Source organism: Ahaetulla prasina, chromosome 2 (genome assembly GCF_028640845.1).
Source record: "Ahaetulla prasina isolate Xishuangbanna chromosome 2, ASM2864084v1, whole genome shotgun sequence".
In the NCBI taxonomy this organism is placed as follows: domain Eukaryota; kingdom Metazoa; phylum Chordata; class Lepidosauria; order Squamata; family Colubridae; genus Ahaetulla; species Ahaetulla prasina.
In genome coordinates this window covers 133,026,348-133,052,056 of record NC_080540.1, presented here as the reverse complement: position 1 = coordinate 133,052,056, position 25,709 = coordinate 133,026,348, and the positions used below count along the sequence as shown (strand labels likewise).

At 39.2% G+C, this 25,709-nt stretch overlaps 1 protein-coding gene across 2 annotated transcripts in view; it reads right to left on the bottom strand.

The window, feature by feature from the left end:
• Nucleotides 1–25,709, bottom strand: part of CACNA1G (calcium voltage-gated channel subunit alpha1 G) — a 491,081-nt gene that overhangs the window by 114,413 nt on the left and 350,959 nt on the right. For both annotated transcript variants that reach the window (XM_058168253.1, XM_058168254.1), the window contains 4 exons: nucleotides 17,699–17,799; nucleotides 11,923–12,046; nucleotides 5,817–5,885; nucleotides 727–911 (listed from right to left, as the gene is read on the bottom strand). In XM_058168253.1, coding sequence (XP_058024236.1) covers nucleotides 727–911; nucleotides 5,817–5,885; nucleotides 11,923–12,046; nucleotides 17,699–17,799 — 479 coding nt within the window. The remainder of the gene's footprint in view (nucleotides 1–726; nucleotides 912–5,816; nucleotides 5,886–11,922; nucleotides 12,047–17,698; nucleotides 17,800–25,709) is intronic.

The window sequence follows — 25,709 nt, the reverse complement described above, 5'->3', positions numbered from 1 at the left end:
CTGTTAAAATATGTGTGACTCTCATTCTCCTTATATATCTTCTGAAGTTTTGTTAACTCGTAAAACCAGATTGCTTTTGGCAACGTAACATGAGAACCGCCAACATTTCAGTTGTGAAATTTTCAGATTGCAGGGGATTCCGTGGGTAAAACCTAGGCACTCTCAGCTCACCCATTTTTCTTTCTCTCAGGCCAGCAGATGTTTTTTGGCAAATTAGGCTTAAAAGGGGCCATAGCAGTGGTGAAATCCAATTTTTTTTTACTACTGGTTACGTGGGCGTGGCTTGGTGGGCATGGCTTGGTGGGTGTGGCAGGGGAAGGATATTGCAAAATCTCCATTCCCACCCCACTCCTGGGGAAAGGATATTGCAAAATCTCCATTCCCACCCCAATCTGGGGCCAGCCAGAGGTGGTATTTGCCGGTTCTCCGAACTACCCAACATTTCTGCTACTGGTTCTCCAGAACCTGTCAGAACCTGTTGGATTTCACCCCTGGGCCATAGACACAGAAAGTATGTGAGAATATAAAAGACATTAGGATAACATATATTGGGGATTAAAAATTACTGAATAGCCCTCAGGCACTTTCTCTAATATTTGTTGGGGAAAAAAAACATGGTTAAAATGTCCTTGCCTTAAGTTTTGTATCAATTCACAAAATTCATTAGCTTCCCCTTTTCTAATTGATGCCAGTTCTGCATCACTCAGCAGATTTTTTTTTTCTTACCTTAATGGCCTAAGAGTCCGCAAAAGCCTTAAAACTCTTAGCATTCCAAGGATTTTTGTTCCACTATCAGAAACCATTGAAACCAGGATGTCAGCCATAGAGATGAGGACTAGTACCCCATCCAGCACGTTCCAACTGCTTTGCAAGTAGGCCTTCTCTCCGAAGAACAAGCCCAGAGCCACCACCTGCCAAGATTCCAAATTGCAACAGAATATGACTAACTTAGTTACCATACCATTGGTGTGTTTATAAAGCACGATTTACACATATGTGACTGAAAATGCATTGACTTCCCAGTTATAGAAACATAACTAAGCAGGTTCTACAAAGTGTTATGGTGTAAGGTTCATAAAAATAACTCTGCAGAAAACATTCCAGATTGTTCCTTTAACACTGAGGTATTTTTAATGCAATTCAAAACCTAACTGCCACATCTACCATAAAGTGTGGCAATTTCGTAAAAGAATGGCATACATGATTATTTTTGTCAGTAACTACAGAGGGAAGCACTAAGGATGTAAGACCATATATTATCCTAAATGTGAAACTTCAGAAAACAGAGGTCACAAACACGCTCGAAACTTAAACATTAAAAAGTTGTTAGTTCATTTGTTTTTGTATATGCATATATGTATATGTGTATACATATACGTACAAACACAGACACACATACATGTTCAGTCTTTGCTGAAATCTTTTTTGTTCTCCTTAGAGTCTGTTGAAAGAAGGATGAGGGTTCGTTTTTTGTTTTTTTTTACATTTTCTCAAGGAATTAAAAAAATATGAACAAAGCACTTTATAAAATGTAACCCTTTGGTCTTTTCTTAAGCAAGCAAAGTTTAAATGGGAAGTTTCTCAAAAAGAACATAGTACATAAAAACTGAGATAATGAAAGCAAGCCCTGAAATAAGCATAATCTTCATAAAATGCTTGCACCCAGTGGTGGGATTCAGCCAGTTCGCACCACTTCGGGAAAACCAGTTGTTAACTTTCTGAGCAGTTTGGCAAACTGGTTGTTGGAAGAAATCATTAGGGCAGAGAACCGGTTGTTAAATTACTTGAATCCCACCACTGCTTGCACCGTACTAAAATGTTGTGGAGAATGTGAATTCAGTATTTACAAGTATATATGCTATGGATTGTGGTTGTCTATTATGAATGCCACAGACTTTAATTTTTACATTTCATTACCCTCTAAATTTGCTTCTTACAACTCCTTCCCCCATCACGTGTCCAATTTAGAATAAAACTTTATGCTGTTCATTTTCGAATGAAATAGAATTTAATCCATTAAAAATTAGTAAGTTTTTAAAGCTTTAAACACTTTCTTACATTTGCTGCATAAGTTCAACCATGACAAGCTGCTTTGTGATTAAATGCCTTTGTGATTACAAAGATATTATAAGAAGATATAGAAGGAGGAGAAAGAAGGGAGCAAACCCAGCAAATATATGGCAACTATTTTAACAAACTAACTACTCTAGCATCCTACTTTGGTCAATAGTCCTCCCTCTTTCACTGATTCCTCTGCATCAGAAATGAATATTCTGCTCCCCACAAGATGTTACCAAAACCATTAAAAAAAATATTTCTGGAAATGAAATACCACTGGGGGGAAAATATTGAAATTTGCCATCTCAAGAAAACATCATTGATATTATAATCTTAATCCAGAATTGGTTTTATTTTATTTGGAGAGAGATTCTCCTCCAGACTCAGAGTTCAGAAATTGGGTGATTCTTTATAGGCAGACTTTTCTTGGGCTCATCGTTTTGGTTTAATTGAATAGCTATAGCTGATGTATCTCCAAGTCCATGATGCAAACCAGTAGTAAAGGTAAGTAGAACCTACCCCTGATATGGATGTAGAAATGACGATACTATGAGGAGGCACTTTATAAAAGAGTATATATGTTTGATATTCTTTCCATTCTTGCCATTGTTTTGGGAGATCTAAACAAGGCAAACTTAAGGAAAGAACTACCAAAATACTTTCAGCATGTCAATTGTCCCACCAGAGGCAAGAATACTCTAGACCACTGCTACACAACACTAAAAGATGCCTATCGGTCTTTACCACGTGCAGCTGTAGGACACTCTGATCATTGCATGATTCACCTTGTACCTGCTTACAGGCAAAGACTTAAAGCCATAAAACCAATAATTAAATCAGTGAAAACCTGGACGGAGGAATCAGAATTAAAGCTACAGGCATGTTTTGACTGCACTGATTGGAATATTTTTAAAGATACCTCTGCAGACCTGGATGAACTCACAGATACTGTAACATCATATGTCAGCTTCTGTGAAGACCTATGTGTACCTACAAGGAACTTGCGAATACACAGTAATAACAAACCTTGGTTTACACCTAAACTTAAGCAGCTACGACATTCCAAAGAGGAAGCCTACAGAAAAGGTGATAAAATGCTGTACAATCAGGCCAGAAATGCACTAACAAGGGAGATAAGAGCAGCAAAAAGAAGCTACTCTGAAAAGCTAAAGAATCAATTTTCAGCAAATGAACCAGCAAACATGTGGAAAACTCTTTAAAAATATCACCGGCTATGGCAAACCTCCTTCCCAGGCTGAAGGTAATCAACAACTGGCAGATGACCTGAATGAGTTTTACTGCAGGTTTGAAAGGAAACTACAGCCACCTATCTCCACAACCCCCATCTCAGACACACCAACAACAGCCAAGCCTCCTACAACTGACCCCATTTCATTGGGTTCACAACCCCTAGTGATCACAGAAAAGGAAGTGCAGGACCTATTTCACAGACAAAAGCCAGGAAAAGCTCCAGGCCCAGACAAGATAACTCCTTCTTGCTTAAAAGTCTGTGCTGACCAATTGGCCCCCATCTTCACCCATATTTTCAATAAATCACTAGAGATGTGCTATGTTCCTTCTTGCTTCAAACGCTCTACCATCATCCCAGTGCCGAAGAAGCCCACCATCAAGGAACTGAATGACTACAGACCAGTTGCTCTAACATCTGTAGTCATGAAAACCTTTGAAAGGCTAGTGCTTTCCTACCTGAAAACCATCACGAATCCGCTCTTAGACCCCTTGCAATTTGCATACCGAGCAAATAGATCAACAGATGATGCTGTTAATATGGCTCTGCACTACATCCTACAACATCTTGAGTCTCCAAAGACCTATGCAAGGGTCCTTTTTGTAGACTTTAGTCCAGCATTCAATACCATCATTCCAGACATTCTTCTAACTAAGCTAAACCAGCTACAGGTACCGGAACAGACTTGTAAGTGGATCACAAGCTTCCTAACAAACAGGAAGCAGCAGGTGAAGCTAAGCAAGATCACATCAAATACCTGTACAATTAGCACAGGGCCCCCAAGGCTGTGTGCTCTCCCACTTCTCTTCTCTCTGTATACCAATGACTGCATCTCCAATGATCCATCTGTTAAGCTACTGAAGTTCGCAGATGACACAACAGTGATTGGTCTCATTCGAGACAATGACGAATCCGCATATAGACGAGAGGTCGAACGACTAGCCTTGTGGTGCAACCAAAACAATCTGGAACTGAACACACTCAAAACCGTAGAAATGGTGGTAGACTTTAGGAAAACCCTTCCATACTTCCACCTCTCACAATACTTGACAACACAGTATCAACAGTAGAAACCTTCAAATTTCTGGGTTCTATCATATCGCAAGATCTCAAATGGACAGCTAACATCAAAACATCATTAAAAAGGACAACAAAGAATGTTCTTTCTGCGCCAACTCAGTAAGCTCAAACTGCCCAAGGAGCTGCTGATCCAATTCTACAGAGGAATTATTGAGTCTGTCATTTGCACCTCTATAACTGTCTGGTTCGGTTCTGCAACCCAACAAGAAAAACACAGACTTCAGAGGATAATTAGAACTGCAGAAAAAATAATTGCTACCAACTTGCCTTCCATTGAGGACCTGTATACTGCACGAATCAAGAAGAGGGCCGTGAAAATATTTGCAGATCCCTCGCATCCTGGACATAAACTGTTTCAACTCCTACCCTCAAAACGACGCTATAGAGCACTGCACACCAGAACAACTAGACACAAGAACAGTTTTTTCCCGAAGGCCATCACTCTGCTAAACAAATAATTCCCTCAACACTGTCAGACTATTTACTGAATCTGCACTACTATTAATCGTTTCATAGTTCCCATCACCAATCTCTTTCCACTTATGACTGTATGACTACAACTTGTTGCTGGCAATCCTTATGATATATTGATCATCAATTGTGTTGTAAATGTTGTACCTTGATGAACGTATCTTTTCTTTTATGTACACTGAGAGCATATGCACCAAGACAAATTCCTTGTGTGTCCAATCACACTTGGCCAATAAAATTCTATTCTATTCTATTCTATTCTATTCTATTCATAATGTCCAACACCTTTAATAGCAGTTTAATTTTAGGCATGTGCTTAAATTGTGGAAAGAACAAGGAACGTATACGCTTTGGGTGAAACAAAAAGTATTTTCTCATTGGACTCTCTGTTCGCATTCTCACATATGCACAGTATAGAATAATATACAATCTATGCAAACATTAAAATCACAGAAGTTGTTAATCTTATTTTAAAACAAACTGCAGTTTGCCAGTAAAAATATGAGTCTAGCACCTAACCCTAGGAATATGGGTCCAGCACTTATGGATGCTTATGGTCAGTATGGAGTGGTGCAATGGCCTGGAAGTGGAGCTCTTGCCTCACAATCAGGAGGCTGTGAATTCAATCCTAGATAGAGGCAGATATTTCTCTATCTGGGCACAATGAGAATATATCTGCTAAACAAAACTCTGCATTGGCGACAGGAAGGGCATTCGGCCAGTAAAAACTCCATTCAATTGCCCAGACTCCACCCCACAGGGGATTATGTTAAAAGAAGATGATGACTCATGGATGATTTATGAGTTTCAATCACACACAGAGCTTTACATGGATGTGGGAAAATTCATTTCCATGCTGATATACAATGTGGGTAGATGGGATAAGTTCAGTGATGGTGAAGTTACATAATGTGATGATTGTCGATGATCAGAAAGTGGATTATGCTGGATTATTTACCTTTATGGTCATTTCAGCCAAGAACACTGCTGTGAAAATATAGTTGGAGAGAGTGAGGAAAATCCGTTCCTGTTGAAAGAGGGAGGAAGGGAGAGAGGGAGAAAGAAGAGAGATAGGTTTTAAAAATCTTACTTATCAAGCTTTTCAAGAAACAACACCCAAATAAATGCAAGATCAGACTTTTCCTTTTCTAATCCTTTATCTCTCTTAGCATTCTGGACAGCTGCCAGATATTGGGCTGAGATAGAGATCTGATTTTTATAATATTCTGCCTTGCTCCTGTCATGACTTGTGATATCATTCTAGTTGTCCCAAAAATTCAGCATACATAGAGGGACATACGAGAAAGGGGAATATCATTCTTTCTTAATTTTACAGGATGGGCGGAAACAACACTTGATAACTTAAGCCTTATATGCTCTATATATCTAGGCTTCACCCTCTTTCAGGTCTAGGCCAAAGCACTTACTCTGTCATTGAGCTACAGATTCTTCCCCTGTGAAAATGGATGTCCAGGATTTTTGTCTACACACAATTCTGCGTCATCAATACAGGTAGTCCTCAACTTATGACATCAATCAGGACCACAACTTCTGATGCTAAGCGGTGCAATTCTTAAGTGAGTTTTGCAACCTTTTTTTCCAGAGTTAAGCATATCACAACAGTCTTTTACATGAATCATGAGGTCATTAAGTGAATCTGGCTTCCTTCATTGACTTTGCTTGTCAATGAAAGGAGATTGTAAATAGTGGTCATTCTAAATACAAGCCAGATGCAAAACACCTGAATTTTGATCACGTAACTTTGGAGATTCTGCAATGCTCATAAATGTGAGGACCAGTCATAAGTCACTTTTTTCAGTACATAAGTTTGAATGGTTGTACAACAAATGATTGTTAAGTCAAGGACTACCTGTACAATAGCTATTCTGATGTAGCTGTTGCGAGCCATGCTGTCTCTTGTGCGTATTGTGTGGGCCAAGAAGGATCATAATAATTTCCAGCTTCACATTAATTAAGATGCACAAGTACCGTTCTTTCAGCTAAAGTAAAATGTATTTTCTACCTTTATTTAAAAGCAGTGGGTGGTTCAGAAATAGAACTGTAGTGAGAATTCTTGCCAATGTTGCTCCTTTCATCAGTAAATAAAAGAACAATAGCGCTACATTAATTTACAAACTGCAAGGGAATTATACGACTGAAGCAAAAATATAAACAGATGCAATGTGAGTTTCAAAACAATTATAAATCCAGTTAGCCATTTCTGAACAGGCGTGCAAATCCTTATTTATTCCAGTAACCTACCTTAAGTGAACAAAACCTCATTCTTTCTCTATAACTGCCTGTTACCTTGAACTAAGTTTTATATTTCCCTCTTAGTTGCCTCAGTATTAGTGGGTGATTAGCTCTACTCAAGATTTTAGTGTTTCATGAGGAAGCTATCAAAAGCTATTTATGGCACCAGAAACAGCTTGATTGTACAGGTGGTGAGCTTCCAGTTAATATAACTTTTATATTACATATCACTATAAACATGCAAGATGCATTACAATACATCTACCAAATTTATTTGCGTAATAAAGTCTCTCTTTTTATTCTTCCCATTTTACTTAAATGAGCCAAAAACTTCATGACAATTCATGATTCATCCCAGAGATAAGGAATCTGGAGTCTTCATACTATTTTGAATGATAATGCCCACAAATTCCTGCTGGGCCTATGAATACTGTGGTCCATGATGTCTGGATGGCGTCAGATTGACTATTTTAGCCAAAATTATTAGCTGTTTTATAATCTTCTGGACCACACCATTATGGATAAATTGAATGGCTCTAACAACAAACAAAAGTAGTTAAAACAGTACTTCCTAACAGTGATGCTTAAAGAAATTATCCTTTAGATTAGTATTTCTGAACTCGGTAACTTAAGATATGTGTCAGGGTTCCAAGTAACAGCCCACAGGAAATCAAAACTCCAAGGCAGGGTTCCTCAAAGTATAGATTTCTTAGGCATTTCATATTGGCACAGCTGGTAAAAACCAGAATCTGAAGTCCCCCGGGCTTTCCCCACCCAGTTCAAAATCCAAAGCTCTTCCCCCCCCTCACACACAATCATCACATGCCTCAATCAGGTCTCTCTCCCCATCCTGGATGCCTCCCATCCACGCCCCTCCAGGTGCTGGTGAGAGTGTCCTTGGTTCCCAGGAGAAAGAATGTTATTTTGGCTATATATTCCCCTCAGCTATCTCTACTCCCACCTCCCTTTCCCACAGCTCCAGCCAGCCTTGCTGTGGCAACCCTGAAGATGTTCAGAGATGGCTCCAAGGTTGATAATATTTGGATTTCAACTCCCAGAATTCTCCAGCTACGCAATCCAGCCATTTGCCTGGAATCAGGGGGTTGGATTAGAAGACCTCCAAGGTCCCTTCCAACTCTGTTATTCTATTAGACCTGGCAAATTCAGTTGCCAAGGTAGGAAGGCATGTTTTTAGGAATCAATAGAACACCATTCTTTCTGCAAGAAATAGTTTATAGCAGAACAGACAACAGTAGGAGGCAACAGCAAAAGATTCAAAATTCTGAATGCATACATCTGTATTCAAAAACAAGTCCCATTCATTGCAAGAAGGCTTGCTATTAAGCAAGTGAGCATAACATTTTATTTTCGTAATAATGTTTCTCTTGTTATTGTTCCCATTTTACTGAAATGAAAAGCCTGCATCTGCTTCTAGTTACCGACTGCAAGTAATTCCATTTTAATACACTGCTCCCAGTTGAAAAAAAAACCACACAGCTTGATGTATCGGTATCAAGGGCTACTTTTCCTCAAAGTAGAATGAGCATGAGGATGTGGCACAGTTTTGCTCAGTCAAGTCGATTTATTTAAACTGTAGACCATAACAAAATCACAGTATTGTTTTAAAATATCCAAGATTATAAAACTTTCTTAACCATAGCCCTGAATTACTTGACATAATTTTAAATATTTATTTAAAATATGACCCTACATAAATTTAAATAAAATTGCTTCATTATCCTAATAGCACCAGTTAGAAATTTTAAGACCACTAAAATCTGATTAACTAAACATTGCTCAGGGTTGCACCTTTATGGTAAATGTTAATATCTATAAAATCTATTTCTTCATGGTTTGAATCCTTGCAGAAAAGTACTAATCCCAGTGAAACTTACACATTCTTCTTGTTACAAGCTATATACAACCAAAGCTCAAAAAGCAGAAATTTTAGTGGCTGGTTCTCAACATAGAAAGCATTTCAGAAGCTGAGATCAAAATGCTTTACTGAAATGTTTCACTTGCAGATTTCAGAGGACCCCAGAGCGCCATAATAATTGCTTATTCATCTTGCCAAATATGCATTTAACATCAGTTTTTCTTTATTCATAAGCAGCCAAATGTTTTATGCTGTCTGAAATGAATACATTTTCTCTTTATGTGAGTTTTGCATATTATTAAATCGGTACCCCTAAACAAACTTATGGGAAAGCAAGCCTGACCAAACTTTGGACCTATGTTGAAGTAAACAATGCATTTCCAGGAGATAATAAATTAATATGAAATCACAGAATAGCAGATTAATGAAGGTTATCAGGTTGACCCATGACTGTTTGGGAAGATCTGGCTTGAAAAAGAAATTATGTAAATCTAGCAAAACCTGACAGAGAACTAAAACAAAGATCTTTGTTCGTATCAGTATTGAGATAGAGACAAGTGAAGAAAAAGAATAGCAAAGTTCTCTCTGTCTCCTCTCTTGCCACATTGGAATGCAAGTGCAGACAAAGAACCAAAACCAGCACTAGACCAAAAAAAGAGAGGAAGAAAAGGTTTTGAATATTTATTGAAGAAAATTATGACAGACAGCATTATTAGATCAAGAGAGCTATTTCTGCTCGGAGAAAAAGGATGCTTCTCCTTTCTGTCTGCCAAAAAAAGAGGAAATCTTGGTATCTTTAACCTATAGATGTTGTTCTTGGATACAGCAAAGTAGGACATAGGCAGTTTGGCCAGGGCAAAATTAAGAATGGTGAAAACCTTTCCTTTTTCATTCCTTCCACTGCTGGGAAAGGAACATTGCTTGCTGGAATTAATAACACACACACTTAAAAGCCACCCTCCCCATACACCCCTATCCCCAAACCAGACAAATACAAACAGATGAGTCCTGAGCTTCATTTGTAGCCAACACCCCTAGTCTAACAGCAGGGACTAAACGCAGCCCTCGCAGTAGAATTTTCACTTAAGTCTCCCTTGGAGGCTAACTGTGCATCCATAATGGACAGATGCACAACTAAGTTGCTAGGGCTCAGTGGCAGATCAACAAATTCCACCAGGATGGGGACTGAAGCCAGTTCTCAGTCGGAATTGAACACTATCGCTTGGATTTAGCTGGAGAGCCTATTTAGCAAGTCAAGATGCCGATGTTGCTTGGATACAGTATTAGCACTGCCTGCGTGCTCGCTTTCGTGACCCCCATAATACTTGCTGAAAGCTCTGCATTTGCAAGGGGGAGGGAGAAAGGGCCAGATTCGAATCAGGTTTAAATCTCTAACCTTCTCTATTCTCCTGAAGAATATAAGGGTATTTACATTCATTTCTTTATCAGTTCTGTGGGACTATGCATCCTATGAACTGCGGTAGCACAGTGGTTAGAGTGCAGTAACGCAGACTACTTCTGCTTCCTGCCGGCTGCCTGCAATTTGGCAGTTCAAATCTCACCAGGTTCAAGGTTGACTCAGCCATCCTTCCAAGGTGGGAAAAATGAGGATCCAGATTGTTGGGGGCAATATGCTGACTCTGTAAACCATTTAGAGAGGGCTGTAAAAGCATTGTAAAGCAGTATATAAGTCTAAGTACTATTTCTGTTGCTATGCAGTTTCCAAGAAAACAGTTGCATGTTGCATTTTGGTTTGAAAAAAACAATGTAGAGTATGCTTTTCTCTATAAATGGGTATGTTTTTGACTCCTGGTGACTGTCTGGACAAGACTCTGCAGTTTTCAGAAAGGTTTTTTCAGAACTGGTTTACCATTTCCTGCTTCCTAGGGCTTAGAGAGAATGGCTTGCAGAAGGTCACCTAGCTGCCTTTGTGCCTAAGGTAGGACCAGAATTCACAGTCTCCTGGTTTCTAACCTGATGCCCTAGCCCAGTGCTTTCTAAACCTGAGTAAATTACCTCAAACTGGATAAAAGTGGCTTTTCTTTGCATAAAACCAAACACAACATGAAACACAACATGAATGTTTAAATTCAGATAGTTCTTGCCTTACAACCATTTGTTTAGTGCCGTTTTCAGTGCTGCAGCACTGAAAAAAGTGACTTACGATCATGTTTCACACTCGCAATCATTGCAGGCTACCTGTGGTCAGTGATCATTGCAACCGGCATGTATTTATGATGGTTGCAATGTCCCGGGTCATGTAATCATCTTTTGTAACCTTCTGACAAGCAAAGTCACGGAGGAAGCCAGATTCATTTCACCAACCGTGTTACTAAATTACCGGTAATTACAGCGGTTCACTTAACAACAGTGGCAAGAAAGGTCGTAAAATGGGGCAAAACTCACTTAGCAATGGAAATTGTAAGCTCAATTGTTGTCATAAGATGAAGACTTACGAAAGGACTTTCTGAGTAAAAAGGACCTTCTGATAAGCTTGTTTTGGTAAAGAAAAAAAAAAGTTTGAGAAGCACTACCTTAACTAAACTACACCTTTAAGTGGCTTTTCACTAATCCTTTTTATTATATCATTTTAAAAGCACAGGCCTAGACGTCGCATGTTTCTGAGATCTATAAGAAATGTCCAGTTCAGTGTGATTGGGGAGGCAGGATGATCAAGCCTTGACAGTAATCAAACAGAAAAGGTATGCTGAGACAGCTGCCACACACATCTGCTCTAATCTTTTGTCTGGACTATCTCTTAGCACACATCAGGGTAATTTAATTTCACTCCATTTTATTCCCTCTCATGCCCTCTGAGTCCCACCTTGTGTGGATAAAAGAAACCAATAGAAAGAACAAATATTGATAAAAGCCCCACATAAATTCAGCACAACAAAGCGGATACATTAATTGGGAAGTGATACAGTTTACTCACAGCACTGTGGGGCTCAATTTTGGGACGCTCCATTGCAATGGTGATACAGTTCAGGAAAATGATAACCAAGACGATGTGATCAAACATCTTGTGGGAAATGATTTTATTGCATACGACACGGAATCTAAAGGGAAGAGGAAGAGAAGTCACTGGAAATCTGTGCAAAGCAGAGAAACTATCCTCTTCCTTTTCTATGGATACTGGATTACCTTTTCTTTCCTGTTGTAAAAAAGCTGCAACTGCAATGAATTTTTGGAAACAGACTTTTCTTGACAGGGACAACCCTCATCTGTCCTTGTCCTCGTCTTCTACCTCCTGCATACAAATCATCTAAAGAAAACCATCACCAAAATTTGTCTTGACACACAGTCCCCATCTTTCCCAAATTGTGAGATACTGCTCACACATCATGAGGAATGAATGAATGACTTCTGTGAGCTAAAATACGCACATGGAGAGCAGACTGCCCAGTATCCCCTGCATGATTCACCTTTCTGGCTTAGCTTCCTTGTAGTTGGACTCCACTGGAGGTGGATAATTCGTTCTTCTGCAGCTCTGCCTTGGATCTGTTGGGACTATATACCCACTCCTGATGGCAACATAGTTTTTTTTTAATAAAAGAGATATTATAAGATGTTGCTTGCTCTGGTTCTTCACAAGCCAATGGTTCATGCTTGCCACTTGGCAATTAAAGGTATGAGTAGGAAAAGTGTCATTAGATTCAACCACTGGCAAAGATTCTGAGTTCCTCAGTCTCAAGCGTTTCCCAAGTTCATCACTATCCTGACCTTCAAAAAATTATGAAAAGGTGGAGAAACCGGAAGTGCCACGGCGAGACTGGCTGGAAAAATAGTGGGCTCTGATGAGCTCCGTGAAAATCCAGCCAGATAAACCGTTGTCGGGGGGGTCTTCGGACTGGAACCGTCCTGTAGGGACAGTGAAGAAGGAGTGGCATCTCAGATGACCAAGTTCCTCAAAAGGTCGGAGGCAGCTCTTCAGACTGGCGGAAATGGCGTGGGTGGCAGCCATTTTAAAATGACCGCTTTGAAGCTGGGGCAACCGGACTAAGTCTGTGCACAACTCACAGGTAAAAGAAAGTTTTGAATTTTGGAACATTAAAAGGTGTCCTGGAGCTGAAATGAGAGGCTTATTGACACTTGGGAAATTCTATGGAGGGAGAAGAACAAAGAGGAGGCTAAAATACTAAAGCCCAAGAAGGTTTTTGCATCTACAATTGGATTGGGAGAAATTAAAAATAAAGGAAAGAACCTGAGGAAAAGTATTTTTTATGTGGATTTAAAATATTTTTGACAGCTTTGACGTTTAATTGGTTTGGGAATAGTGTGGATTTGAGAGAGACATCTGCTGGTGAAAAGACAGTACTGCAATATTTGTTGGAAGATAGAAGAGAAAGTAACAGCTATGACCTTGACTACTAAAAGATAATTTGGAAACCATGAGAACTTTTAAGGAGTATCTGTCTTTCTACATTGCTTGGTTTCAATTCTCAATGGCTGTGGAAGATAACAAATCTTTAACTTGGAGTGTCCTGGATAAATACTTGAACTGAATATTATTTGAAAACAAAAAGAGACAATAAGGATTTTAAATTTTAATTAAATGTGACATAATTTAAAAGTTTCAACAATTTCTTAAATTGACAATGTGGAATCTTGGATGTGTGAGGAATTAATTGAGATATTTAAAAATATGCGTGAATCACTAAAGGGTAATAAAAAGTCAGAAATATTGCTGGAATACATAGAACAGGAAATAGGGGAGAAGGTGGTAAAAGAGAGCATAAATAAGAGCAAGAAAAAGGAATTGATTGCAAAAAGCAGTTAGATGATTTCACTGGGATTTATAGTGGAAAAAAAAGAATGAATGGGGGAAACATCCACCAAAAAAGAATAAATTGAAGGGTAAGAGGGAAAGAGATTAGGAGAAAGCTTGGGGAGAACTACTCGAATAATATATCTAAAAGTGAAAAAAAAAGGACTCAGAAGAAAAGATATAATAAATATAAAAAGAAAAAAGAAAAAGAAGAAGTTAAGAGATTGGGATAAAAGGAGAAAATTATCAAGAAGTGGAATTTTGGAGAGATGAAGGGAAAATGGTTAAAGAAGGGAAGATTAGTGGAAAGGAGGAAGGGAAATAAGGTATACATTACTAGATTTAAGGGAACTGTATTAATATTATAATACCACTCTTGAATTGGCCTTTTTAGTCACACTAGATGCTGTTTTAGGACCTCTTTCCAGAGCACGATACCATAGTCTTTTGAGACTGAAGGATGCCAATGCGATGCAATTAATATTATTAATTGTGGTTGGTCAACTAAGTTAAAGGGTTTTAATGAAAGATTTGAATATGATGATGTATATTACTTATAGTAAAACAGAATAGTAGATGAAATGTGAAATGGCAATTTGGTTTAACTTTGAAAACAACTTAAATTAAGAGACAAAGTTGAAATGTTAAAAAGTGGGATGGGGATTTTGAGAAATATATTTTGTAATGGAGAAATATAATTAATTGATGTTATTGTAAGAGATTAGGAATTAAGGGCAGATAGTGATACTGTTTGTGTATTGTGTATTAAGAAATTAAGATAAGATAAAGAAGTATAGAAAAAGAATATTATGGCTGAAATTAGAACATGTAAAATGGACTTTGGAAAAAACCAACAACAATACGGCAGAAGCTGAAATAACAAGATATGGTGAAAAATGATTAAATTTGTGATAAAGAATTATACAAAAGAGATGAATAGGGAAAAAATGGGAAGATTGGAATAGATCATATGTATAAGATGTGACCTGGTCAACACTCTGTTCATAAAATATGTATGATGAAAGAAAAATTTTAATAGAACTTGTTTACAAAAAATATATGAAAAGGTGTTGGCTATAACATAGTTTTGTTTTTTGTGGATAATCAAGGAAGGAAATAAGGAAGGAAGATAAAATACTTTGGTCAAAAGTGGGAAAAGGGGAAGAAACAATACAGGTAGCCCTTGACTTACAACCATTCATTTAGGGGCCCTTTGAAGTTACAGTGGCACTGAAAAAAGTGACTTATGACTGGTTTTCACACTTACAACTATAGCACGTGATTAAAATTTGGATACTTGGCAACCGGCATGTATTTATGGTGGCTGCAATGTCATGTGATCGCCAGCTGTAATCTTCCCAGTTGCCCTCCAACAAGCAAAGACCACGGGGGAAGACAGATTCATTTAACAATCACATGATTCGCTTAACAACCGTGGCAAAAATGATGGTAAAAGGGGGTACAACTCACTCAACAACTGCTTTGCTTAGCACATGGCAATGTTGGGCTCCATTGTTGTAAATCAAAGACTTCCTGTAAAGAATATGCTGGGAGAAGAAAAGACTGGTTTGGAGGAGAAACAAGAGGGAACTGGAAGATGGAGAACTCAAAACTGCGTATGAGGGCTTCCTGAAAAGATCTTGCCCAGTCTTTCCTTTAACTTCCAGAACTACGGAAGATTAAATTAATCACACTTATGAAAAAAATATAGGGAAGGCAGTTGAACCTTAGAGGAAAAGCATTCTGAGAATAAACTGCTCTTGAAACTGTTAGCAATATTTGATGAGAATTCTGAGAATAGAGTCCCAACATATTGGGAAGGAAGTAGGTTGGAAAAGGCCAAATTAAAGCTTTGATGTAAGTTCCTTTTTTTCCTAGTAGCCTCTAAAGTTAAACCAGCCCTGCTCAAGCTGGTGTCTTCCAGATGTGCTGACACTCATATTAACATGGAATTCTGGGAGCTGTTACTCCCCAATACATCTGGAAGACACCAGCTTGGCAAAAGCTGGGCTAAAAGAACCAGAAAAGGGGTAAAGGTCATAGGAACAATTTCTCAGTCAAAGCAAACAGCAACTTGAGGGAAGGAAATTACAACCAAAAAATATCCCTACTCTCGTTCAGTATATAGTAGCTTATTCTAATTTGCGTCCACCTGCTTTAACCTTGGAGAGGGGAATGATGGATTATTCATTTAGCTGGACTTTACATTTCTTTTAAGTATGACATTTTATGAAGTAATAAGGCAAATTAGCATTTCAAACATTTGTTAAATTTGTAATTACTTTGTGGCACATTTATGGAAGCCTCATGTGATGCAGGAAAAGGTCCCCCTCCCGTACTCATATAGTCCAAAGGACATAAAAACACTTTACAGTGATCCAGGGACACAAAATTGCTGAAGCTATTCTGTTCAAAATATTATGCCCAATTTACTGTGACATTAGCTTACGATGAAGATATTTTGGGGATCTCTTTGGTGTTAATTTTTATGGCTTTATATCTGTGTGAGAGAGACAGAGAGTGAGATAAAATGGGTGCATTTAATGTAAAGTGAAATTCTAGCAGAAATTTTCAGCAAAGTATTTGTTCCCCAGGAAAAGTTTAAAAACTGTCTTATACTAAATTTAGTTAAAACAGAAAAGAACATATGTAGTTTAGGATTGAACTGTGGAATCTTTGGTGCTCTCTGAGTTTGGTTGTTTGCTTGCAGACATTTCATTATCATCACCAGTGCCAGTAAGAGTGGGGTTCGCTCCCTGTTTATATACAGTAACTTGTAATACAATACAATAGTTTGATGGGAGTGTGATTTTCTTCCCAGTAGTTCCTTGATTGGGGTTCTCTGCTTGTTTGTCTGTTGTTAATTCCTGCTTATCTGGGTATTGGTGGCTGAAGGAGATGATCTTTTTTGTTTCTTTTTTAGTTTTTTGCTGAGCACTATGGCTAATTTGTCAGAATGCCAAGGTTCCAGGAATTCCATAGTGGTTTTGGATTTAGCTTGGTCTAGGATGTTCAGAGTTTTCCCACTGAAATTTGAGTTGAGTCGGTAAATTTGGTTATGCGTACTTTGTGTTGACTGCGTGCTGCTCTGTGTGGTTTCATTTAGGAATTTCCAGCATTAGCTAGAGATGTTTGGGATTGATTCTGTGCTCCATTCCTTTCCCCAATTATCTGGATCAAATAACTGGTTCTAGAAGAATGGTATCTACTATTTGAAATAGGGAAGTTTTAGCAGTAGACAAGTCCCTCAGAATCCAGAAAGCTTCTGTTTCCTTCCAGAGTGTACTAGAAAAGCTTGACTTTGTGTAGCAATACTATTCACTTTCATATAATATATTCCTATTGCTGGTGGGAAAACTTTCTAAGACAAGGGTAGTGTTGGCATACATGAAAGGATTTTAGGGGCCATGGATGGTATGTGAGGTGAAAACAAATAAGCAGCTGAGCAAAGCTAGCAATAATTTAATAGTTATTGTTGCTACTACAGTGATATACTATTTTATAGTATGACATACTTTTCTGGAAACTTTGTGCTTTCTCTAAATTGGCAGCAGATCTTCAGGATCATTCCTTCATTATTTCATACTAGATACTTCCTTAAAATGGAAATATCATACGTTCCAGGACTTTTGGCATACCAATCACATGCCTTATCACTGGGTTATAGTTTCCTCCCAAATCTTTCTCTGTTATGATTTGCTGATTACAAATATATATTAATTGCCCTATTCAGGGCAATTAGATGCTGTCTACATCTACTATTCAGAAACAGTAAATGTAGACAGCACCTGTGAATACTGGTACAAATCTTTTAGATAAAAAGGCCTCTTTGAACATTTTAGCCTCTGAGAGTTCTGCAGAAAATTGTGATTGCTAGCCTCAGCAAACATTAAGCCCAGCATGTTCCAACATATTTCCAACAATCAAATACGGGTTGCCTTACTTAGATTGAGGAGCAAAGATGTAGACAGACCAGGAATCCCTCTCCTTGCACCAGGAAGGGAGGCGTGCCCTTATCCAAGCCTTCATGCGATCCTTTTTACTCTTAAAGAGAGAGAGAAGAGAGACAATATCATTTGGAAATCAGTCATTCTACATTGAAAACCAGGATTTGAAAACCAGACAGCAGACCAGTAAGTGATTTACAGAGTCAGCCTATTGCCCCCAACAATCTGGGTCAGGGGTGAAATCTCAAAATTTTCCCTACCGGTTCTGTGGGTGTGGCTTAATTGGTGGGCATGGCTTGGTGGTCAGATGACTGGGTGGGTGTGGCCAATAACAATAAATAATAAAAATAATAAACAAAGTATAAAAAACAATGAGGTACCAAAAACCAACTTTTACACTTTACACACACACAACACAACACAACTGACTCACACACAATGTAAAAGCAGCTGCACTTCACACTTCACACAGCCACAAAAAGCTCAAAAACCAACTTTCACACTTTACACACACACAACCCAACTGACACACACACACACACACACAAAATACTACATACAGCTTTCTGAGATTTTGTGTGTTTGTGTAGTTAGAGTGAAACACTACAGAAACACGCCAAATCTCAGAAAGCTGCACAAATATTTTATTTTATTATTAAGGTTTGTGGACTTCAATTCCCAGAGTTCCTCAGCCAGCCAAGCCAGCCAGCATTAGTTGCTCAATGATGAAATAGATTAGCTAAGTTTAGATTAGTTCTGTCTGGTGCTGAAAGTGAAACTGGGGCTTTCGGGCTGGGAAAAAAGCCATGCGGTTGATCAGTAATCAGGTAAGTGCCTTAGAATCTCTTAAAAGGAGGTTTTCTACATGTTTTCTACAGAACACATGTTCTGCTGATGAGGAACTCAGGTGAGCTCACCAGAGGAGCCTTAAAAAAATATTTTTTTTTAAAGTTTAAAGGCTCTGCCGATCTCATCTGAGGGGCGGAATCCTCAAAGGATTTTTTTTTACTTTTAAAGGCATGTTTCTGCTGAAGAAAAACCTGCTTTTAAAAAAACCCTCTGCTGATGGTGCAGCTCAGCAGAGGCGGGGTGGGGGGCAGGGATTTTTGCTACCGATCCTCCGAACCAGCAGTCGCCATCGCTACTGGATCGCATGAGCCAGTTTGAACCGGGAGCATTTCACCCCTGATCTGGGTCCTCATTTTACCCACCTCGGAAGGATGGAAGGCTCAGTCAACTTTGAGCTGGTGAGAATCGAACTCCTCGAGTGAGCAGTGAGTTAACCTGCAATACTGCACTCTAACCACTGTGCCACCACAGCTCTTATTTCTGTTCTTCCGCTCCCAGTCTTGACTATATTTTGCTGGTCTTCAAGCGGAAGATCATCTCTGACTGGGACATCTAGGTTGTAAACCATGAACTAAAACAAACAAGGCTACCTGTCAATCCTTTACACAGGCAGTCCTCGACTTACAACAGTTCATTTAGTGACTGTTCAAAATTACAATGGCAGTGAAACAACTGACTTATGACAATTTTTTACACTTACAATCACTGCAGTATCCTCAGTTCCTCTTGGTCACATAATCAAAATTCAGATGCTTCACAACTGACTCATATTTATGACGGTTGCACTGTCCCGAGGTCATGCAATCACCTTTTGGGACCTTCTGACAAGCAAAGTCAATGAAGCCAAATTCACTTAACAACCGCGTCACTAACTTAACTGCACTGATTCACTTAACAACTGTGGCAAGAAAGATCATAAAATTGGGCAAAATTTAGTTAACAAACGTCTCACTTAGCAACAGAAATTTTGTACTCAATTGTGGCCGTAAGTTGAGAATTACCTGTAGTGTTCTTATCAGAACACAATGGTGTGGAATGGAAGCAAATAATGTGTATCCATTTCAACTCCATATAAAGAAGGAAGAAAATATATGTAAAATACACATGCTCAACATCTTACACATCTCAGCTACAGGCAAAAAGACAGAATTATGTGGCAATTGCAGATGGCCAGCTATGACTGTAACAATTTCCCCATAGCATAAAATGAAGCCGCTCCCCTCATATTTGCTTCCGGGAAAGTCCTAGAATGTGCTCATCCACAGTACTGCAGAGGTAGGGGAGCCTATTCCTCTTTAAGATGGCATTAATCTTCTAAAAACAGGATTACCCTGTCAGGAAGCAAACAAACACAAGCTAAGTTTCCATGCCACACATTTGGGTATGGCTTTGTACCAAGAACAAACAAGCCAGATTGTCTCCAGGGGTATGGATGGCTGGACGGGGTCAGTGTAGGGTTTCTGCTGCTGCCTGCATTGTCACAGAAAAAGTTATATTGGGATAAAATTTCCAACACCAATCCTACAGTGAAAAAGGAACACAGTGTGTTTGTGTGTGTGTAGGCAAAAATTAAACAATGTCAAAAAATATCCTGAAGTGAAAAATACTTCAGTTCTCTTTTACCTCAAAAAGCTCTTTATATTATGAAGTCCAGCTTTCAGGTATAGGCTCAGTCATGTGACTAATTCAATACCTCTGGCAGAATTTTAGAAGCCAAATGTAGCTGAATCGAAATATGTCATCTGGTTATAACTCCAACATTGAGTTTACAAAGGAATTTTCTCAGAGATAGACATTGCCCAAAAGCATAAGGGGGAAAAAAAATCAACAAAGCTTAAATTTGCTCATGCTATTTATATGGGTCAAGTCACTATGATGTAAAATCACAGTCTGCTGGAAAGCAAATTATGCCAAATGAGACAAAACAAATCAAAGAAGTTCCCAAGATGGCAAATGTAAACTTAAAATTATAAACTTCTAAGCATTAAAATATTAGCTACAAGCTAGAAAACTATTCTTTGTTTCAGCTCTGAAAAACCTGACAGCTCTCTTGTTGCTTATTATTCAGAGCTCACTGAGCAGGCATTGTTTGAAACAAATGATTACATTTCAAATTAAATATATTTCTAGTCATTGGGAATTTATGAACAGTTTGCCAATTAAAGTCAGACCTATGGCATGATCATATGTTATCTCTCCCGAGCTGCATGGTGGGAAAGCAGGGTATTTCCTGTTCCAGGCATTAAGATAGCAGTCGTTGTGTTAGATAATTAGGCAAATTGGAAGAGAAGTCCTGGGCAATAAATCTTTGGTCCTGATTGCTGCTGCGCCCACAACTGCAATTTCTAACAAATGAATAGCAACTGCTCAATTATACAGATTGTGTATTAAAAAAGGAAGCTTCGGACTCTCCATGGAATTTCACATGAAATCTGGTTTCTAAGCACGATGATTCCAATTATTTAATGCATGGTGATTTGGGTTCAGTCCTTTCTCCATAGTCCATTTGGGCATTTGCACTACCGGGAGGCAACAAAATATAAACCCATCATGCACAGACAGACCTTTCCCTGATGAAAGAGGATCCTATTGCAAACAGATGACTAGAAAAACAATAGCATAAAGTGTCATGGTTGATAACAGCCAAAATCAATGCCTTGTATGACCAAAACAGGTGCATAAGGTTTCCCTGGCTGGTGGATACAATATGAATAGTAAAATATATAAACACAAAAGGTAAAGAATCCCAGTATTAAAGTTCATGTATTTTACTCTGGGACATCAATGCAAGATGGACTTCATTAAAAAAAAAATCTCTTACAGCAGGACAAATCCCAGTGCAAAAATGTATACTGTTCTGCAATTATTTTAAAAGAAGGACATTGCTTTAAACGTCAAGTTAAAAGATACATTCTCTATCAATACTTGAACCATCTCCAGACAAAATCAGAAGTCTCTGGGACAACTGTTAAGTTTAGATATATAGACTAAATTAATAGAAATCATTTGTTGACCAGTTTCATCTAATGCAATAGGAACTCCTTTTTTGTGTAGATGTTTACCCTTAACAATTTGTTGTTTTCCATCAGGTGCCTTTCAGTGATGGCAAATTTAAACATAATTCAGAAGTGTAATGGTTGCAAGGCATCTGATTGGAGATGGCAGCTAGACTATAAGAAAGCAATGTTACCTACATCCCAGTGATAGTTGGTTATAACAATACTGTTATTTATGTGGTATTTCACCACATCAATCGACTCCTATTCCTTTTTTTTCCTTACAAAGTCTTTACTATTTAGAGAGTTCTATAACAGGAAATTGCAAATATCCATCAAAGCCACCAGGTGGTGATGGACCAGTGGTGGGTTGCTACTGGTTCGCACCAGATCGGGCGAACCAGTAGCGGCGGTGGCGGGAGGCTCTGCCCACCGGCCCAAATGCTTCTGTGCATGTGCAGAAGCTCTGCATGCGTGCATGTGCACGAGCAAACCGGTAGCGATGGGATTTGGAACTTGCCTCTGGGATGGACCATGCTGTTCCTCAAATACCAGGACCAGAAGCAAAGCAGCCCCCCCCACATCCTCAACGAATCTCAACATTTCTTAAAAATAAGCAAAACTGTTTCTTTTGGATACTTGGCAATAAATCCAAAATCTATGAGTATAATAGAACAGAACAAGTATATACTATGAGCTCAGTTTAGTACAGTGGTCCCCAACCTTTTGGGCCTCAGGGACCACTAAATTCATAATTTTAAATCCTGCGGACCACTAATATGATCTGCTAATGACCGGCTGGGTGGGCATGGCTAGGTGGTCACGTGACTGGGTGGGCAGGGCCAACTCGATATCACTCACCTCGAGGGGCACCTCGCCAGCTTCTACTCACCCCTGCCTCCCCCGCCACTCCTCACTTCTCCGTCTAAGCTCCTTAGGGCCCCAACAGGAAGCAGTTGTTGGAGCTAAGCAGCCACCACAAGAAAGAGTTGGCAAAACAGCTCAGTTCAAATTGGATCTGACTGAGGAGGCTCAGTAGAAGCACCTCACTGAGGACTACGAGCATAGGCTTTCCAAGCAGAGGGAAGACCTGCGGGAGTGCAAGACCAGGTACTGGTGCCTGGAGCCTCAGTGGGCTGAGATGGTCAGCCAGTTCCAGGCCATGATGCAGTCCCACTGGAACAAGGCCTTCCGGCTCCTTGCCACCAGCGGCATTTCCCTCCAGCCTTCACCCAAAGCCCCACACCAGGAGGCTGAAGCAGACCCCAAGTCTGAATTTCTGTCCCCCTCTGACCCACACAAAAAGACCCTGAAGGGGAAGACTCTTTGCAAACATTGATTGCATATATCCAGCCCAGGGGCCATACTTTGAGGACCCCTGATTTAGTGCAATATAAAAAGTGCAAATAATTTTTCTGCGGACCACCAAAATTTTCTCACAGACCACCAGTGGTCCACGGACCACCAGTTGGTGACCGCTGGTTTAGTACCTTATTAGCCCCAGGCACTAGACAGAACAATAAGCCTGTTTGATCTGGTAGTTAAAATGCTTCCCTAGAAACCAGGAAACCATGAGTTCTACTCCAGCCTTAGGCATAAAAACTGGCTTCCTGGCTTTGGGCCAGCCACTCTTTCTCAGCCCTACTCACCTCACAACATTGCTGTTGTGCAGTAAATAGGCAGAAGTAGAAGTATTGAATATGTTTACTGCCTTGAGTTGTTTATAAAAATAATAAAAGCGAGATATAAATAAACCAACCAACAAATAAAAATGAGCGTTGTGATGAAAATGCATGGGGATGAACAGTATTCTGGTATAAAAACACTTTTCACACTTACCTACTGACCACATGAAGCCTTTATAAGCAGAAGAACACTGACACAGACATCCTCTAAATTCCATTGAAGATGTTACCTAGCCTGGTAACGAAACATTCAGAAACCAACCCACAAGCTCAGAGAACAAACCTCCACTCTCATCCTAAACCCAAGCTACAGATATTCGCCACTATCGCAAAAATCCTGCATATCCTTGCCCTTTGATTCTTTGCTCCATAACAAAAAATATGCCGTATTTTGTTCAGTGATTAAACCCGTGGTTGCCATTCAACTTCTACCCTGCCCAAAGATTTGCATCTACTGTGGAGCACCTGATTCCCCGATGCCCATCAAACCAACTTAATTAGGAAGGATTATTGAAAGCTGTTAGGGCCACATGAAGACTTAGCCAGAAAGCTTCCCTGGGGACATCAACAAATAATTGTAATTTGGTTTTGAGTTTCAAAAAAGGGCCTCTGGTGGCTCAACGGACTAAGTCTGTCTTTTATTAACACAGCTGCTTGCAATCATTGCAAGTTCAAGTCCCACCAGGCCCAAGGTTGACTCAGCCTTCCATCCTTTATAAGGTAGGTAAAATGAGGACCCAGACTGTTGGGGGCAATAAAAGTTGACTTTGTATATAATATACAAATGGATGAAGACTATTGCTTAACACTGTGTAAGCCGCCCTGAGTCTTCGGAGAAGGGCGGGATATAAATTCAAATTAAAACAAAAAAACAAAAACATGTAATGCTTTATTCAAAGCATGACATTAAGAAGACTCTATAGTTAAGTTAAAACCAGTCAGTGGTCTAGAATCCTCATGTGTGTGTGTGTGTGTATTCAAATTTTCATGTCAGTGATGGTTTGTTTACATTTGTTTCCTAATCAAGTCATTCAAAGGCTAAATGAAATAACAAAGGCAGAGGGAAAAGAATCCCATTTTCTATCTATCAATCTTCATTTGTTTTGTCTATAAGAGATGATGGAAATATATTCAGTCAAATGTTCACATATGTTTGGACTCTCCTGGGCAACATATTGTACATGTGCAGATTCAATATTCTGCATGGTGTTTTTTTTTTAAGTTCTTCCAACTCAATTCTTCTAATCTGGAGTTCTCTGGATATATTGGATTACATGTTCCATCACTTTCTGTTTATTGCTTTTTATCATAGTTGGTAGAGGATTATAGACACTGGCATCCAGTATATTTGAGAAACATCAAGTGGAACAAGAGTGCCGCAATGTAATTTGAGTTTCTCTCCTTGGGAAGACTAGAAGTGCTAGCTCGCTTACAATCAGCTTGATTGCTTCTAGAGTTCACATTATGTTCAAAGTGATAGCTCAATTATTTTATTCAAACCACATCTACTTCAGAAGACACACCTGGTCAGCATGAATAAAGATGAAAACACAGCAATAAATGCATCTGAGATAGTAAACATGGTGAAGAGAAACTGAAACTTAGGGATGCAAGCCAAGCCAAGATTGAACATATCTACCCCCAAAAGCAACATTTGGCTGATGGTGCACCTGCTTCATTTTTCAAAATGTCAACTCGTATTTTACATATATAGGAGCCAATTTGGTATAGTGACTAAGGTATCAGGTAAGAAACCGGAGACCCTGAGTTCTGCCTTAGGCATGAAGCCACTGGGCCAGTCACTCCCTCTCAGCCTTAAGTAACAGGCAATGGCAAAATACTTCCAAAAAGCCTTGCCAAGAAAACTGCAGGAATTAGTTCAGGTGGGAATTAAATACGGACTTAAAGGCACATTTTACTTAGACAGGTAGTGAATAAATTGGGACTGAAACTGTCATCGCTAAGGGACGTGGTTGTAAAGTGTGATGTGGTTGTAAAGTGTGACATCACAACTACACCACTTAGTGATGGCAGTCCAAGATTCTGTTGTTAAGTGAGGACCTCCTGTGAAGATGACTTCTGACAGCTTCCTCATTAAATTTGCCTGTTGGAAAGGGAACATCAGAAATCATATCCTGTGGGGTCTACGACAATTCGCCATGGCCAACTCGCCTCAGACAATTCACCATTGGACAACTTACCATGGCGAACTCACTCCGAGACAACTCATCACAGTCAACTCACTGTGAGACAAGTGTTACACTAATATCAAAGAAATGGTTGGAAAGAATCATTAAAGCAGGGGTGTCCAAACTTGGTCCCTTTAAGACTTGTGGACTTCAACTCCCAGAATTCCTCAGCCAGCTTTGCTGGCTGAGGGACTCTGGGAGTTGAAGTCCACAAGTCTTAAAGGGACCAAGTTTGGACACCCCTGCATTAAAGGATGACTAAGGAGGGACAGAATAAAATGTGAATGG